Source organism: Stegodyphus dumicola, chromosome 2 (genome assembly GCF_044657685.1).
Source record: "Stegodyphus dumicola isolate Sdum_Otavi_A_Nest chromosome 2, ASM4465768v1".
NCBI classification, from domain to species: domain Eukaryota; kingdom Metazoa; phylum Arthropoda; class Arachnida; order Araneae; family Eresidae; genus Stegodyphus; species Stegodyphus dumicola.
In genome coordinates, this window is record NC_140769.1 from 25,442,104 (window position 1) to 25,457,813 (window position 15,710).

Below are 15,710 nucleotides of genomic sequence, written 5' to 3' on the forward strand. Positions count from 1 at the left end.
AGAGAGATTGTTGTTCAGAAAAGATGGATGATCGAACTGCGTTGTAATGATCATTTTTGAGGATGTTGCGTACTGTAAAATGAACTTATTACACTGTGCTAAATAGTATTAAAATGCTATATATTAAAAGATCTTTCATCTGATCTAAATTTTAACAAACCGCTCATTATTTTCTCTTAAACTCACAATGTTCACGACATCTTCTGGCGCCCCCGGGTGGGCGTGTTTGTTGGAAACATTTCGGATGAAAGAATAGATAGGGTAAGTTGATTACCTTATACTTCCGTTTTGAAGTTATTGATTATTGTTTTACTGAAGTTTAAAATACTTTTCGTGCCTAATTTTTATATGAATATTTTAAACTTAAGACAAAATGGAAGTGATGAAAAGAAACAAAACTGCGCAACGTTCAGCTTTTACTAAAGCATATAAAAGACTAGATGAACTTTTAAATGATGATAATGTTGATTATGAAGAAGCAGAAATGTGTTTTTATTTGTTCAAGAAAAAGGCAGAAACATTAGAATTGACGCACAGTGCTTATTTAGATACTATAACTGATGATAAAGAATTCGAAACAGAATTTGAAATAACAGAGGACTATCGAGAGAAGGCTGTTAGGATACAGTTAAAATCGGAACGATTTCTCGATAATATTAAGAGTAAATTAAACGAAATCCAAAATACATCGTCAGAGAGTAGTCAGAAATTAGTTACTGATGAAAATACATGTAAAACTTTGTGCCAACGCCTACCGAAAGTAGAACTTTATAAGTTCGCAGGTGATTTAAAAATTGGCTTACGTTTTGGAATCAGTTTAAAAACATACATGAAAATAATAACTTAACGAATGCAGACAAATTCCATTATTTGATACAGTCAACAAAAATTAAATCAGAAGCTAGAGATATTGTAGAATCTTTTCCGGTGACGAACGAAAATTATCCTTTGGCTATAGAAAGCCTTACTGAGAGATATGGGCGTAAAGAACTTTTAATTGATTTTTATGTTCGAGAGTTAATAAAACTTGTTTTGGATAACGCAGCGAAAAGGAAGCAGGATTCTTTGAGTAGTTTGTATAACAAACTTTCAACACAACTTAGAGCCCTGAGCAGTCTTGGTGTAACGACTGATCAGTGTGGAACAATTTTATATCCTCTTGTGGAAAGTGCTATTCCTATTCACGTATTGCGATCGTTTGAAAGACAACGAAAAATTACTGAATCTGAACGAAACATTTCGAGTCTTGATGCAATAATTGAATTTCTGAAAAGCGAAGTTCAGTCAAAAGAAAAAATAAAATTAAGCAGAGCGGATATTTTTTCTAAGTCTGATCGTAAGCACTTGGCAACTAGCCAAAATATTCCTTCCGCGTCGGATTTGATGAATCATGAAGCAATACCTTCTTGTTCGTTTTGTTTAAAAGATCATGAAACGCGTAATTGTAAAAAGGCGTTTTATATTCCGTTAGATGAAAAAATGTCTGCGGTAAAAAAGAAAGGTTTATGCAGAATATGCTTGGTTAAAGGTCACCTCAGTAACCAGTGTCGATCAAGTGTTAAGTGTCAGATCTGTTCAAAAAGACATTTGAAATTTTTTTGTCCTAGTCTTGAATGTAATAAGTCTAGTGAAATGCATAACCAGGAAAATGATGAGAAAAAAGAGAAAACAATCGATTCTTTGCATTCGCGTGCTACGAATGAAGTTTTCCTTCAGACCCTAGTTGTGAACATAGAGGGTAAGAATAAAAGGCGTAAAGTTAGATTAATGATTGATACGGGTAGCTCAAAAAGTTATGTTTTAAAGTCTACTGCAGAAGAAATGGGTTTTGACTTGCAATGGGAGGAAGAATTTAGTCACTCTTTATTTGGTGGAAAGAAAACTGAAATTTATAAACATCAATGTTACAAGATTTATTTGAGTAGCCTTGATGGTAAATATTCGTGTAAATTAGATGCTGTAGACCATGATGTTATTTGTAATGATATTTCAAGCATAAGAAATGGTTCTTGGATTTGCGAATTAGGAAATAAAGGAATACGCTTAACTGATACCCAAGGGAATCCAGGCCCTATTGAAGTACTGTTAGGGGCAGACGTTGCAGGGAAGTTATTTACTGGCAAACGAGAAGAACTAAGAACAGGTTTAGTGGCTATAGAAACAAAATTGGGTTGGACTTTGATGGGTAAAGTACCTCAATCCGAACATCAGCACAATATAAACATGACTATAGTTTCTATGTTATCTCAAGAAGACCTGCCTACTTCATCGTTGTGGGACTTAGAATTATTGGGTATCCGAGATCCTGTTGAACAAAAAACTAAAGAAGAGTCAAGAAGAGCTATTATGGTTCATTTCCAAGAAACAGTTCGTCAATTAGAAAATGGTAGATACGAGGTTGATATGCCTTGGAAGATTGAGCATGCAGTCTTACCTGACAATTATGACCTATCTTTGAAAAGACTCGAATCTACTACGAAGAAGTTGGAAAAAATCGGATATCGTGAAAGGTATCATGAAGTCTTTAATGAATGGCTGCAGGAAGGAGTGATTGAAGAAGTTCCCCAAAAGGAGTTGTCTTTACCCGTTGTTCATTACCTCCCACATCGTCCAGTCATTAAGGAAACGTCCTCACTATCTTCCATGAAAATTAGACCCGTTTTTGATGCTTCGGCAAAGCTTTCTAATCAGCCATCTCTAAATGATTGCTTAGAGACTGGAATTAATTTGATTGAAACTATTCCGTCTATTCTAGCAAGATTTCGCTTACATGAAATTGGTGTGATTTCAGACATCAGAAGAGCTTTTTTACAGATATCTCTAAATGAAAGAGATCGAGACTTTTTACGATTTCTTTGGTATGGTGATGATGGTAGAGTGAAGACATTTCGTCACACCCGTGTGGTATTTGGCATTACTTGTAGTCCATTTTTGCTGATGGCGGTTATTGACCATCATTTATCCAAAGAAACGTGGAAAGAAAAATATTCTGAAGAATTTCTTAAAAAATTACAAAATAGTTTTTATGTCGATAATTGCGTAACTAGTGTACAAAATAATGACGAACTAGAAATATTCATCGAATCTGCAACTAATGTAATGAAAGAAGGAATGTTTGATCTCAGAGGATGGGAAAGTTCTGGCATTCCTGCATTTTCAGAAAGTAAAACATCATCGGTATTAGGACTGGTTTGGGACAAAGATTTAGATACCTTGGATATAGACACCGAATTTTTGAAATTTGATGAAAGAGAAAAAGTAACTAAAAGGAAAATGCTTTCATTAGTTAGTCGAGTATTTGATCCCATAGGTTTCCTTGCACCTGTTATGATTCAGCCTAAGATTTTGCTGCAGGTCGCTTGGAAGAGCAAAGAATCATGGGATGGTGAAGTGAATGATGAAATAAAGAAGAATTTTTTAAAATGGACAAAACAACTGAAATACCTCAAAAATATAAAAATTCCAAGATGGTTAGGTGTGATGAAGGAATCCAATTTAAGTATCCATACTTTTGTCGATGCCAGCAAGACAGCTTATGCGGCATGCATTTTCTTAAGAAGTGAATCCAGTATGGGTTCAGTGACTGTTCAATTACTTCAAGCCAAATCACGAATAACTCCAACGAAGACTATTACTATACCACGACTTGAACTAATGGCTGCTACCATAGGTGCTAGGCTGTTTAGTTCTGTGAAGCAAGCTCTAAAACTTCCCAACATCAAGACTTACTTTTGGACAGATTCTTCCACAGTTCTTGTGTGGATAACTCGTCGAGAACAGTGGTCGGTATTCGTTACAAACAGAATAAGTGAAATTAGAAAATTGACAATTTCGGAAGATTGGTTCCATATTTCGATTGACCAGAATCCAGCAGACATTTTGTCAAGAGGTTGTGGACCTAGGCAACTTCAGAAACGCAAGTGGTGGCAAGGGCCAGCCTGGTTGAAGAATCCGAAGGAGCAGTGGCCAAAGTCAGCTGTAAATATTAACGAAAAAGAAGTAGAGATAGAGAAACGAAAGTCAGTCATCTCTGCTAGTAACACACAGCTAGAGTCAATTCCATTACAGTTAGCCAGAAGATTCTCTAGATTTTCAAAGATGATTAGGGTTATGGCTTGGATACTGCGTTTTCAACCAAAGGCCAAGGACTTAAGAAAATGTAAGGAACTTCAAAATGAAGAATTGTTAAATGCACAAAGGACTATTTTCCGTGTAATACAAAAGGAATGTTACTCCAATGAAGAAACACGAAAAAATTTGAAAGGTCTTCTAATATTTGAAGATGAAGAAAGAATTTTACGATTGAAGTCCAGATTGATAAATGAGGAAGAATCGAAAGATTTTATTTCTCCAATAATTCTACCATCGAAACACCTGGCAGTGAGAAGATTTATAGCCCAAGAACATATTGCTAACAAGCATGCTGGGACATTAACTCTACTGACTATTTTACGGGAAAGATTTTGGATAGTGAAAGGGAAAAGAACTGTCCGGAGTGTTATCAAAGAATGCTTAACATGTAAAAGGCAAAAGGTAAAACATCTTGAGGTACCTTTTCCGCCTCTTCCAAAAGACCGAACAGAAGTAGCAGCAGTTTTTCAAGTATCAGGTGTAGATATAGCTGGACCTCTGTTGACTAAATCTAAACAAAAGGTGTGGATAGTACTTTTTACTTGCGCCGTATTTAGAGCTGTCCATCTTGAGCTAATACCTTCACTGAGTACCAATGACTTCATCCAAGCTATGCGTAGGTTTATAACCAGAAGAGGACGAATTTCTGTGATGTATTCAGACAATGGTACTAATTTTACAGGAGTAAATAATGCTCTGAAACAATTAGATTGGACTACAATTGAAAGTGAATTTAGAGTCAACGAAATTCGTTGGAAGTTTAACCCACCCTCCTCTCCATGGTGGGGAGGCTTCTGGGAACGCTTGATTGGGATTTTGAAAGATCTTTTGAGAAAAAATCTTGGACGCTCCTGTTTGTCTTACGAGGAAATGCAGACTCTCGTCTGTGAATGCGAATCTGTCATGAACAGCAGACCGTTAACTTACATATCCGAGGAACAAGATCTGAAGACCTTGACCCCCTCAATGTTTCTTCAGGACATTCCATTAAATGATGTTCCTGATTTGGATCAAATTGAAAAGACTAATATTGTTTTGAGATGGAGACATATTCAAAAGGTTCGTGAAAATCTAAAACGAAGGTTTAAAAGGGAGTATCTGGGTTTCCTTCGTTCTTCAGTTAACAAAAGAGAAGATAAAATAAATGTAGGTGACATAGTGTTAATTGGTACAGATGATAAAAAAAGGCTCCATTGGCTGCTAGGGAGGGTACTGGAACTCTTTCCAGGAAAAGATGGAATCATCAGACTTGTGAAACTGCGAACTGAAAAGGGAAACATATTAAGACTAATCCAACGACTGTATCCTTTGGAATTGACCCCAAATTACGAGCAAGTCGTATCGGAACCTCAGAAGGTTCCGGAAGTGGTAGCTGAAAATCCTGAGCTTAATACTGACTCTAATGAAACTGTTCGCGTGTCTCGCTCAGGACGAAAAATAAAACCAGTTAAAAGACTGGATTTATAAACTTCTAAACAAACTTTTGAACTTTCTGTGTTTGAACTCTAAAATATTGATTTCTATTTGCATTCTAATATTTTGAAATATTTCTATTATTATTATGTACGTTATTGTTATTTCAAAATTGTATGTATGTATTATCATTATATTACTGTTTTGAGTTTGTATCCCCAAACTCAAGGTGGGGAGAATGTCGCGCCACTATCGAACTCCATGAGAGGTAAGTTTCTATGTTACGGAATGGCAACGAGAGAGATTGTTGTTCAGAAAAGATGGATGATCGAACTGCGTTGTAATGATCATTTTTGAGGATGTTGCGTACTGTAAAATGAACTTATTATACTGTGCTAAATAGTATTAAAATGCTATATATTAAAAGATCTTTCATCTGATCTAAATTTTAACAAACCGCTCATTATTTTCTCTTAAACTCACAATGTTCACGACACCTAAGGTTTATAATGTTATTTTCATTTTTCGAGAAAGTTATTTAATAAATGTTTAATTAATTTATTAACAATGACCAAAATATGAATGTTAAAACATACATATATTCTTCATACATATTATATAATATGTAAATATTATTTTACAGATGTCAAATGACGATACATTTAAATTACCTGCTATATAAGTTTAAATATCTTCTTTATCTTTTGATGTTTTCATTTTTATGAATCATTTTGTAATTATCAAGCATAAAATTAAAGTAACTTAAATTTTGCCTTGTCGATGAAATCTTTCAAAATTCGAAATGAAGAATGTTATCATTTATTTAAAATTGCTGAAATATAATTTGCATTTAAATTAAAATTGAAATCGGCGCTTTTAAGATAAATACACGCTATTCTAAAAGTTTATAGACTCAAGTACCGCATTTACGTGTTTTAGAAAAATGGTAAGAAACATAAACACCAAATAAAAGTCTGCTTATTTACATCACATGCGCCTTGCATTCCAGTAAATATTCAACTAAATTAAAAATTTGTATTATATAAAAAAACAAAAACACAGAAAAATATGCGTCTTCAAAATTTCTAGAATATTAATATCTTAATAACTTGTGATCAATTTCAAATTACTTAATGCTTCAAATTCGCCCCATTATTCTGTATGACGTTGAATATGCGTTTCTCCATCGAAAGAACTAACTTTTGAAATAAGGGTGGTTCTACTTTGTACCATGCACCTTCGATGGCTGCTTTAACGCACTCACTGTAGAAAACTACCTTAAATTCTCGTTCCATTCTCGTAAATTCTCCGAGATATAATATCTTACATGTTCTAGATCTTGGTTCATTGGTAGCCATTCAAGAACAGTGATATTGTTCATATCTAAGTAATGTTTGGACCATTAGAGGTGTGAAAGGGAACCTTGTCCTGCTGGTACATCCAATTCCGTCCTCCAATGTTTCCTGGAAATACATAACATAGTCTTATAGTGTTTCTATTTATTTAGACACATTTTGCCGATCATCTAGAACGGTGAAACCCACTTGCCCGTTGAACCAAAAGCTGCCTACACCATAACAGATCCACCTCCACTCTTTCTACTGAAATAGCTGTGAGGCTCTTTTCGTGAGTCATGCCAGCAATATGATTGTCCGCCAGGACCATCCATTTTTTATTATGTCGCTGAAAAGTACAGAGATCTATTTGTCACCATATGCTAAGTGATTACGGGCCCATTGCCATCTAATTCGTTTGTGAAACTTTGAGAGTGGTAATGATTGAGAAATTTTTACATTAATCATATAACATTGGGACACCTATTTTTCCTATTTCTATTTTTTCTAAACTACAAATTTATATTTTTGTTGAATATTTACTCCAGTGCAAAGCCCACATGTTTTAAATAACCGTATTTAATTAGGTAATTTAATACATTTCTAGCTTTTATAAAGATTTGGGATAGAATGTAAGTGAATGCAAACTTTGAGAAATTTGTAATTAACAATATGCATTCATATTTGCAAACCATGAGTAACGAGCATACATTTGGATAAACTAGAAAATGTAACTTAGATTATTAATCATAAATTGCCATAACTTAGCATATTCTTTGGCAAAGAAGCAAAATAGTCGCATTTGTAATTTTTATTTCTTAACATATAGGAATAAACTATTCATTATAGAATCATATATCCTAGAAATAAATCTGAAACTGTTCCGATTTCAATAGTCGCCCTAAACAGCTGTTTCAAAGTTAAATGTGATTTTTCAGTGAAGATTATGAGTCGAGATAGCCCAGATAGAATAACAAACCATTTTATAGGATACTAAGTAAATTAACATTGAAATTAACATGGGAACGTTCTAGATATTCTGTATGTTTGTAAAGTGAAAACATGTATAACGTGTTTGTACAAAAATATAGATTTTTTTAATTAGACGTATCATAAATTCAAAGGATTTTTATTTAATCAATCCTATTCAAAAGTAAAAAAAGTAATATTCTTAAGAACTGCATCTATCACTTTTAAACAGCTTAATATTTTAGTCCATAATGAGCAGATTCAATATGAAAGAGAAATGCTTGACAGTTTGCCGAATGGCAACATACTCGAATAAAAAGTGAAACAACATGTGTTCGAGATTAATAGCTCTTTTAGGTTAACTAATTAAATAATTATGAACATGAGGTCATCCTAACATTTCTTTATAATATGAGAATAGGAAATACCTATATTAGGGCAGATTTTAGCCGTATCCGAAGTACTTCAATTACTTGAAGATATGTTAGCGAGTTTTAACATTAGTTGCATGCTATTCAAATGACATACAGAATAGTTCAATGTAAAGAAATAGTATAAAGTTAAAAATATTATGTTACTTTCGCATTTTTCCCCCAGTGCAAAATATTAAAGAAAAGAGTACATAAAAGGAATTTCTGCTTGAAAGACAGAAGCAATCTCAGTAAAAATAACTCAAAAATGTTGTGTTAATAGCTTTTTTTAGCCCAATTGAGCTTTTTTTAGCCCAAAGGGGCGTTAGACTTCCAAAAGGCTATTAGTCTCAAAACAACACTTTGCTTCGGTTCCTTTTTCAAACTGTTGCCACCAAATAATACTCCAGCTAAAGAAACTAAGTAATGAAGAATCCGTATGAATGAATGAATGTTTCTCGCGTTGTGAAAAGCCAAAGGCATTAGAGCCATTAAATTTTGAATAACGCAGTTCTCTAACGGAATATGGGAAGTTGGAAGTCCGAATTTTTTATTTCGCATTTGTTTAATTATCTATTTTAAATTTTGTAAACGTTTAGCAAATTTTTTATTAACAAACTCAAAGATTTCAAGGCGAGCAGTGGCAACACTGTATGCGCGAGACTTTGTATCGGACATTCTAAAGATATGCTATATGCTGTTTTTAAATATTTCGTGAAACTGCTGTTTAATTGAATTTGTGGTTTAAGTGCGAAAAACATGATATATAATAAATACAAATAACACACAAAACGTTAAAAAACGTCCTCTTTGGCGCAATATAAATTCTGAAAGTTTTTTTTTTTTTTTTTTTTTTTTTTAATTTTTTATTTTTTTAGAAATAATTTGCATATACAATTTTCTCCTTATCATTAAACGCAAAATTTTTTCGTCGCAAAATATCAAGCTGAGAATAATAAAAATATACCTATATTAGGGCATTTATATTCATTATAAATGAACAACGAAATAAAGTACATAAATCTCATTCTGCTTAAGAAAAACAAGATAAATGAAATCTTGAGAATCAAAACCAAAATTAAGAAGCAATTAAATTTCAAGTATAACTACTGTATTTTATTAAAAATTTAATAAGAATGATAAATATGGAAAAAAACAATAATTACACTTAAAAACTGAAACAAATGCATTAACGTTACTGCTCTTTCAGCATCTGGAAACAAGATATTGGAATAATTAGTTTTAAATCTTCTTTTATTCGATCAATGCTCTTCACCATTTTTCTGCCTACCAGAACACATTAGGGAAGTTTAATAACTAACAGAGATAAAACACATCTGTTACCTCTCACATAAAAGTAATTGGGCTTTGAATATTAATCAAGCTGATGATCTTGTCAGCCTTGAAGAAGTAACGCACCTATCGTTTGCAAGAACAGTTTTATTGGAATTGGGATAAAATGCTTTCTTTCTCATTTTCTGTGCTGAAAGTTCATACTCTTTGCGCTTGAAAACACCCTAATTACTTGTCACTAAACAATGTGTAAATTTTGATTATTTTTTATCAGTAATACAAATCTGAGACCCAGTTATGGTTTAAATTTCTTTATCGAACTAATTTGAACAAGAAATGTTTCAGGATGTGTTAATCATATGAAATATAAATGCTTTTTTATGGGTACTTACGCATTCATCAATTACCTTTTGAAATGGCATTTCGATTTGAATATGCAATCATAAAATCTAATAAATATAATATAAGATCTCAGTCTGAAACCTTTGTATTACCGTATAATAGATGAGAAAATTTAAAGCAATTTAAAGTTTTTTTTTTTTTTTTTTTTTTTTTTTTTATATTGAAATTAAGAAATACGAAAATCATAAGATTAAAGATGAAAATTTTAAGCTAAAATAGTTTGATAATTTAAGAATTAGTTTCATTAATTCTCCAGAAATTAAAGATAAAAATTGTGACGAGGACACAACATGACTTCCTTGTATGGCATATTAAATTGTATACATTTTTTGCTGCATTTCATTTACACTCGATTGGGTTCCCTAAAATCCCAGTCGCCCTTTAAAAGGAGGAGTTATTAAGGTATTTTTCCCGGCCTTCTCGGCGTGCCTTCGTGGTGTGGTCTTCTGCACTCTGGGCGCGTAACTCAGAAGTCCTTGCTTTGATTCCCGTCTAGGGCGTTGCTTATTTTTCATCACTCCTGCTTCCAAAATACCTAATGTCTCTAAAAATTGAATACTGGAGGCCAAAAGTTGCCAAACTTGAATAAAACTGCAGGTTTTATTTAACAGAAAATCAACGTTATTTTATCGCAATGCTTGAGAAAATACAATATTATTTGGTTCTCCGTCCGGAATTTAAACAAACATATTATCCAGCGTACCGACTCTTGAGAAAGTAAAATCGATCATGTGAAAATCATGTTGCTTCCAGATTAATATCTGCCACATAACGTGATTGCTCTTTGCGTGTTATTGATATTCACAGGTATAGATAGCCGGATATGAAGCTGCAATCGTACTGAAGGAGTTGGCATATCTGAATGACTAGGTATCAACGGAATTCGAATATCAACGGAGTACGTCTTCACTTGCGGCATTCTCTGTGATGATGGTGGATCTGTTACGTTCGGTAATAGATTCTTCACGGTGAGCCTTGTTCCGGTGCAAATCTTTGGATGGTTCATGCTGCGTAATAGTATGACAGGGGATTACGTTTTCAAAGTGAGTTTGTGTTCGTGGCGATATTCCCCGGAGCTTGAGACTTTAAGAATTATCTTAGTTAATGTACAACTTGTTCTATATCCTTTACTGAATCAATGGATGAAAAGGAAACATTTCCTATATAAGCTTATTAACCATCCAACCATTGGTGCAAAAAGGCAAGCTAACTTAGCTGATTTATAATAATCCAAATTAACAACCGTGCTACTTGACAGTCAAATGAGAAATAATGATTTAAAAATTCCTATGCTATGTAAACACCTTTCGAACTTCCATCTCTGAAGAAAGTTTCAGACTTCAATGAAACCTTGTTAAACATCCTAAAACGGAAATGGATGACAGAGACAAAGCAGCCAGCAGAAAATGGAAACGGATGGCAAGTAAAGTAAAAAGAATGAAAGAAGGAGTTGTTTTGGTCAAATCATAAGAGCTGCGATTAGAATTCCAAAACGGGTCGTCGGTGAGGACAATTATGAAAGCTGAGGTAATTCGTAAAATAGAAAAGTCGCCAAGAGAGGCTGAGATATTATATGAGTACCGATATCATAGTAATTGTATAAATTAATATCTGTCCATCAATTATTTGAACAATTTAGTTCTGCTTTATTATTAGTTATCTCCTTTTTTTCCGGTAAACAGCTTTTAGAAAATCAGCATCACCTGTGGCTGATTTCCTCACCGTTCCTAAAAACACAGCATAAGAAATAAAACCTATTTTGGATTAAAGTTTGATTATACATTTTCGAACTGATAGTTTAAACAGGCATCAAAAGACATAAGTGGTTAACACTTGGGTTGTTGTGTTTCCTCATGCTAAAGATCCTTATTCTTGGTTTCATTTTATGAATAATAAATATTTAATAATTTAGCTTTTAAGAAATGGCTGCAGTGAAATATTGATAACGAATACCATGGGTAATGGATAATTGAATAAGCGGGCCCAAAATTGATATTCTTAAATATTAGGGATATGTATACGTTTATCTTTCGCTTAAAGCGTTTTCACTGAACCGTAGAACTACTGATGCTGTGCTGAATTCTCTGCTGAACCATATTTTTAAAATATTATATGACAGTAGATACGCTTTTGTTCCTTCCATGGCAGAAAAATATACTGGCGACGCAACATATTATCGAGTTTGCATAGTGTTATTGTTTTGATTTAAGTAGTTTCCTTCCCATCGGGATAAAAAGAATCACATCTTGCTCTTATTATTCTTTTCAAAGATCAATAAATCCTCTTCGGTAACGGGATAAATAATTCGTTTCCTAGCAAAATAAGAATCTGGAATATCTTTATTTCCATAAAATATTTTATTTACTTTTCAAACTCTTTAGATAGCTTCTGCAAGTTTTCATTGCCGTACAAGAAATTTCTTCTTAACTTTTGTTAGGGTAATTCCTATGTCTTGATTTTTCCCTGAGTACTTGCTATCCTCTGCTGTATTGTATACTGCCATGGTATCTAGAACTTTTGCTTTTCAAGAGATGTATGCCATGGACATAGATCTGTAATTCTAAACTTTGTTTTTCTTTAAAGCAATAGAGTCATTAGAAATTTTGACGCAGCAGATGCGAAAGATGTATCGTGCTTTAGCCGGGATTCGAACGTGACCTCTCGAAAACGCTCCGAGTGGTTACCGTTATACCTCGAAGGCATGCTGGAAAAAGAGAGATAATATCTTACATCATTTCCCTTTAAAAGGGCGACTGGGGATTAGGGAATCCAATCTCCAAATCATGGTGACTCCAAATCATGGTCCACCACCTTTTAGTTCGATCGCCACTGATCGCTTAATGATCCACAAGACATTAGGTTTTCTCTGACGTAGGAAACGTGAAAACTGAGCAATGTCTTCGCCAGAAGTTGAGCCTGGACCTCTCGAAGACGTGCTGAGTGTGCTACCATTACACCACGCTGTCTCTCTCTTCATCTGATGCTTGCTGTGATTGATACATTATTTTGGAGTCGGATGTCGCTGGATTGTGGTTTAACATAAAAGTTTCTCTACATAACAGAGTATTTGAATCAATGTCAGAGATGCGAACTAAGTATATTTGTAGCCACTGCAAATTCTTTCAAGCCGGTTGAGTTACCATTTAAGAGTTTAATTCGGCATTGTTTTAAATAGTAATAATAGTAAATGGTTTAAATGACCTCTCAAGAATAAATGCTTTTAGCAGTCCATAGTGCAACTAAGTATGGGTATTTTAGTAGTGACTTATCATGAACGAAGTTTGGTTTAAATTATTTCGTCCGTAATCTTTCTTACTTCGTGTTTTTTTTTTTTTTTTTTTTTTTTTTTTTCTTCTTACGCCCAAAGTAGGTATTTGTTTCATATTTCAGCTCGGAGTGTATTTGAATATATACACACACTACTGAAATGCCGAAAATTTTTATGGTTTCATAGATTAATACATGGTTTGGTTCATTTACGATACCTTCATGGCAAATAATGCAAATCGAACATACATCGTCTTCCATAGATATGAGCTAAATAATAAACCTATATTTTACATATTTATAGTTTGCCTGGCAAAAGTTTTTTATTCATTTATTTCTTTATTTTCTGGTGGGCAGCAAAGTTCTGTTTGTATGTCATTTTTTGAGACTTTGAACTTGTATTAAAAAATTTCAAAAGCGTGCCTTGTTTATGGTTCAGGTTATTAAGGGATTTTTTAAGGGCGGAAAAGTAATTTTTTTCTTAGCGTATATGTATGTAGGTAGTTACGGAGGACTGGAACGCCTGGTGTCTAACAGAGGTAAACAGGCATGTGTTCCAAGCCCTCCTCTAACTACGGCAGTATTAAAGATGATCAATAAATTAATTTTTGATTTAATTATCTATGCGAAAACCAGTTAACCTGTTCACTGCCGACTCTTCATTCTACAACTTAAGGCCCACCAGCGGCCGAGCGGCAAAATCGCTGAACACTGGTAGTTCGGTTCGAGGTCCCAATCCCGCGAACGGGCTGGCTGCATGGCCGTTTTCGTGGTTTTCCCCATGTGTAACGTGTATACGAGCCAGTTTACCTTAGAAAGTCCTCCACGAAGGCATCCCTCCTCTTAGGCAGATAGCCCTCGAGGATTTGCCATAATAACACACACACACACACACACATTCTACAACTTAACACCGACCGAAATATCGAGTATCTAAAACTAGCATCTTGGGAGTTCAACATCATAAATGCATCAGCTTTAAAACGCATGCGTACAGGCTTCGCGGGGAAGGGATTAAATCCCTGCAGGGGAAATAACGCTAAACGTTCTACGAATTGTCTGCCATATTTGGCTGCCGCTCCACTTACGTGGCTGAGAGCAATTTATCTTTCCGCTTAGTAGAATTGTTGGAGCCTTTTCTTTGCAGTAATTAAATCCAACTTAAGAAAATGTGCACGATGTAACAAGTGACAAATGTAAGAATAAATCAGTGTTGCCAACTTTGCAAAGACAAAATTATGAATTCTAGATCCTAAAATTATGGTACTAATGTAAAATGGTACTAAATTTTATTATTATTGTTTTTTGAATAGGAAACTTTTAAACTCGGTATAAATCTAAAATCTCAGGTAAGTATCAGGTACAGGGTACCTTTACTTTCTGGCGCACAGTAAGGACAAAACAAAGTTTGTCAGTCGAAATTATTTGAATTTGGCGCTTAAGTAGGTACTGTTTTAAAACATCGAAACGTCTAAAGGATTAGCTATCACTGAGAATGGTGCAATTGATGCTGCAAATTTTTTCTGGTTTTCTGAAGTTGTAAGCGTTATATACTTTATAAGCCTTTAAGGATATATACCCTATCTTCTGAAAAACAAACATTTGACTATATATACTATTTTTGAGCATTCTATTCTTTCATATGGTTCTAAGCATTTAAAAAATAAGTTGTAAACGTTGTAAGCGTAATGGAAGTAAGTTTTACACTTAAAATACAATACAAGAGTTAAAGACGCCATTGATAGAATTTGAGTACTGAAATAAATTTATAGAATAGTGATTCTATTAGGATTCTAGAACACAGAAGTGGTTAACCTCTGTGTATACGTAAATGATCAACTTTTAATTCTAAAAGCGACTTTGAAAAAGTAGTTTCGTGAGTAATTGCCCCTCTGGTGCTAATAACAGGCAATAATAATTATAATGGAAATAATAATAATTAATGGAAACTAAATTAAGCTCAGACTTAACGTACATAGATTGATTTTTCATTGCTATGATTTTTCATTGCTTGTACAGTTTGCTTACATTAGGTTCTTCAAAATAACTCCGAATTTGAAAATGCTAATATATTCTCGCATGAATTTCTTAAGAACAGTTCAGTTCATGAAATCCATAAATAAAAACAATTCCAAGGCTTACCTTTTTTGGAAGCATGGAAGCTGTCGTCCCGAGGTACATACTGTATATCATACACGAGCGTTGTGTTCGGCAAGATATCGCGGTCTTTATTGATCTTGTACACTGCGTATTTAAATGCTAATTCTGTCGGACTTTCTTTCTGATCTTCAGTAAAGAGAACACCTGAGAAAAAACACATTACATAAGATATGTTTTATTTCTATAAATGGGAACATGAGTTATAATTTTCCTCATTAAAATACGAAAAATGAGTAAAACGAAGACAAAATGCATAGAAATAAATTTCATGTATCCGGTCTTTAAAAGGAATGGAAAACTTTTGAATAAATTTTAAGAAAAGGAATCAATT

General features: G+C 33.7%; 1 protein-coding gene across 3 annotated transcripts in view; it reads right to left on the reverse strand.

The window, feature by feature from the left end:
* The window catches only part of LOC118186109 (glutamate receptor ionotropic, kainate 2-like), a 550,727-nt gene that overhangs the window by 229,816 nt on the left and 305,201 nt on the right, over positions 1 to 15,710 (reverse strand). For all 3 annotated transcript variants that reach the window (XM_085810533.1, XM_085810531.1, XM_085810532.1), the window contains exon 2: positions 15,362 to 15,523. In XM_085810533.1, coding sequence (XP_085666659.1) covers positions 15,362 to 15,523 — 162 coding nt within the window. The remainder of the gene's footprint in view (positions 1 to 15,361; positions 15,524 to 15,710) is intronic.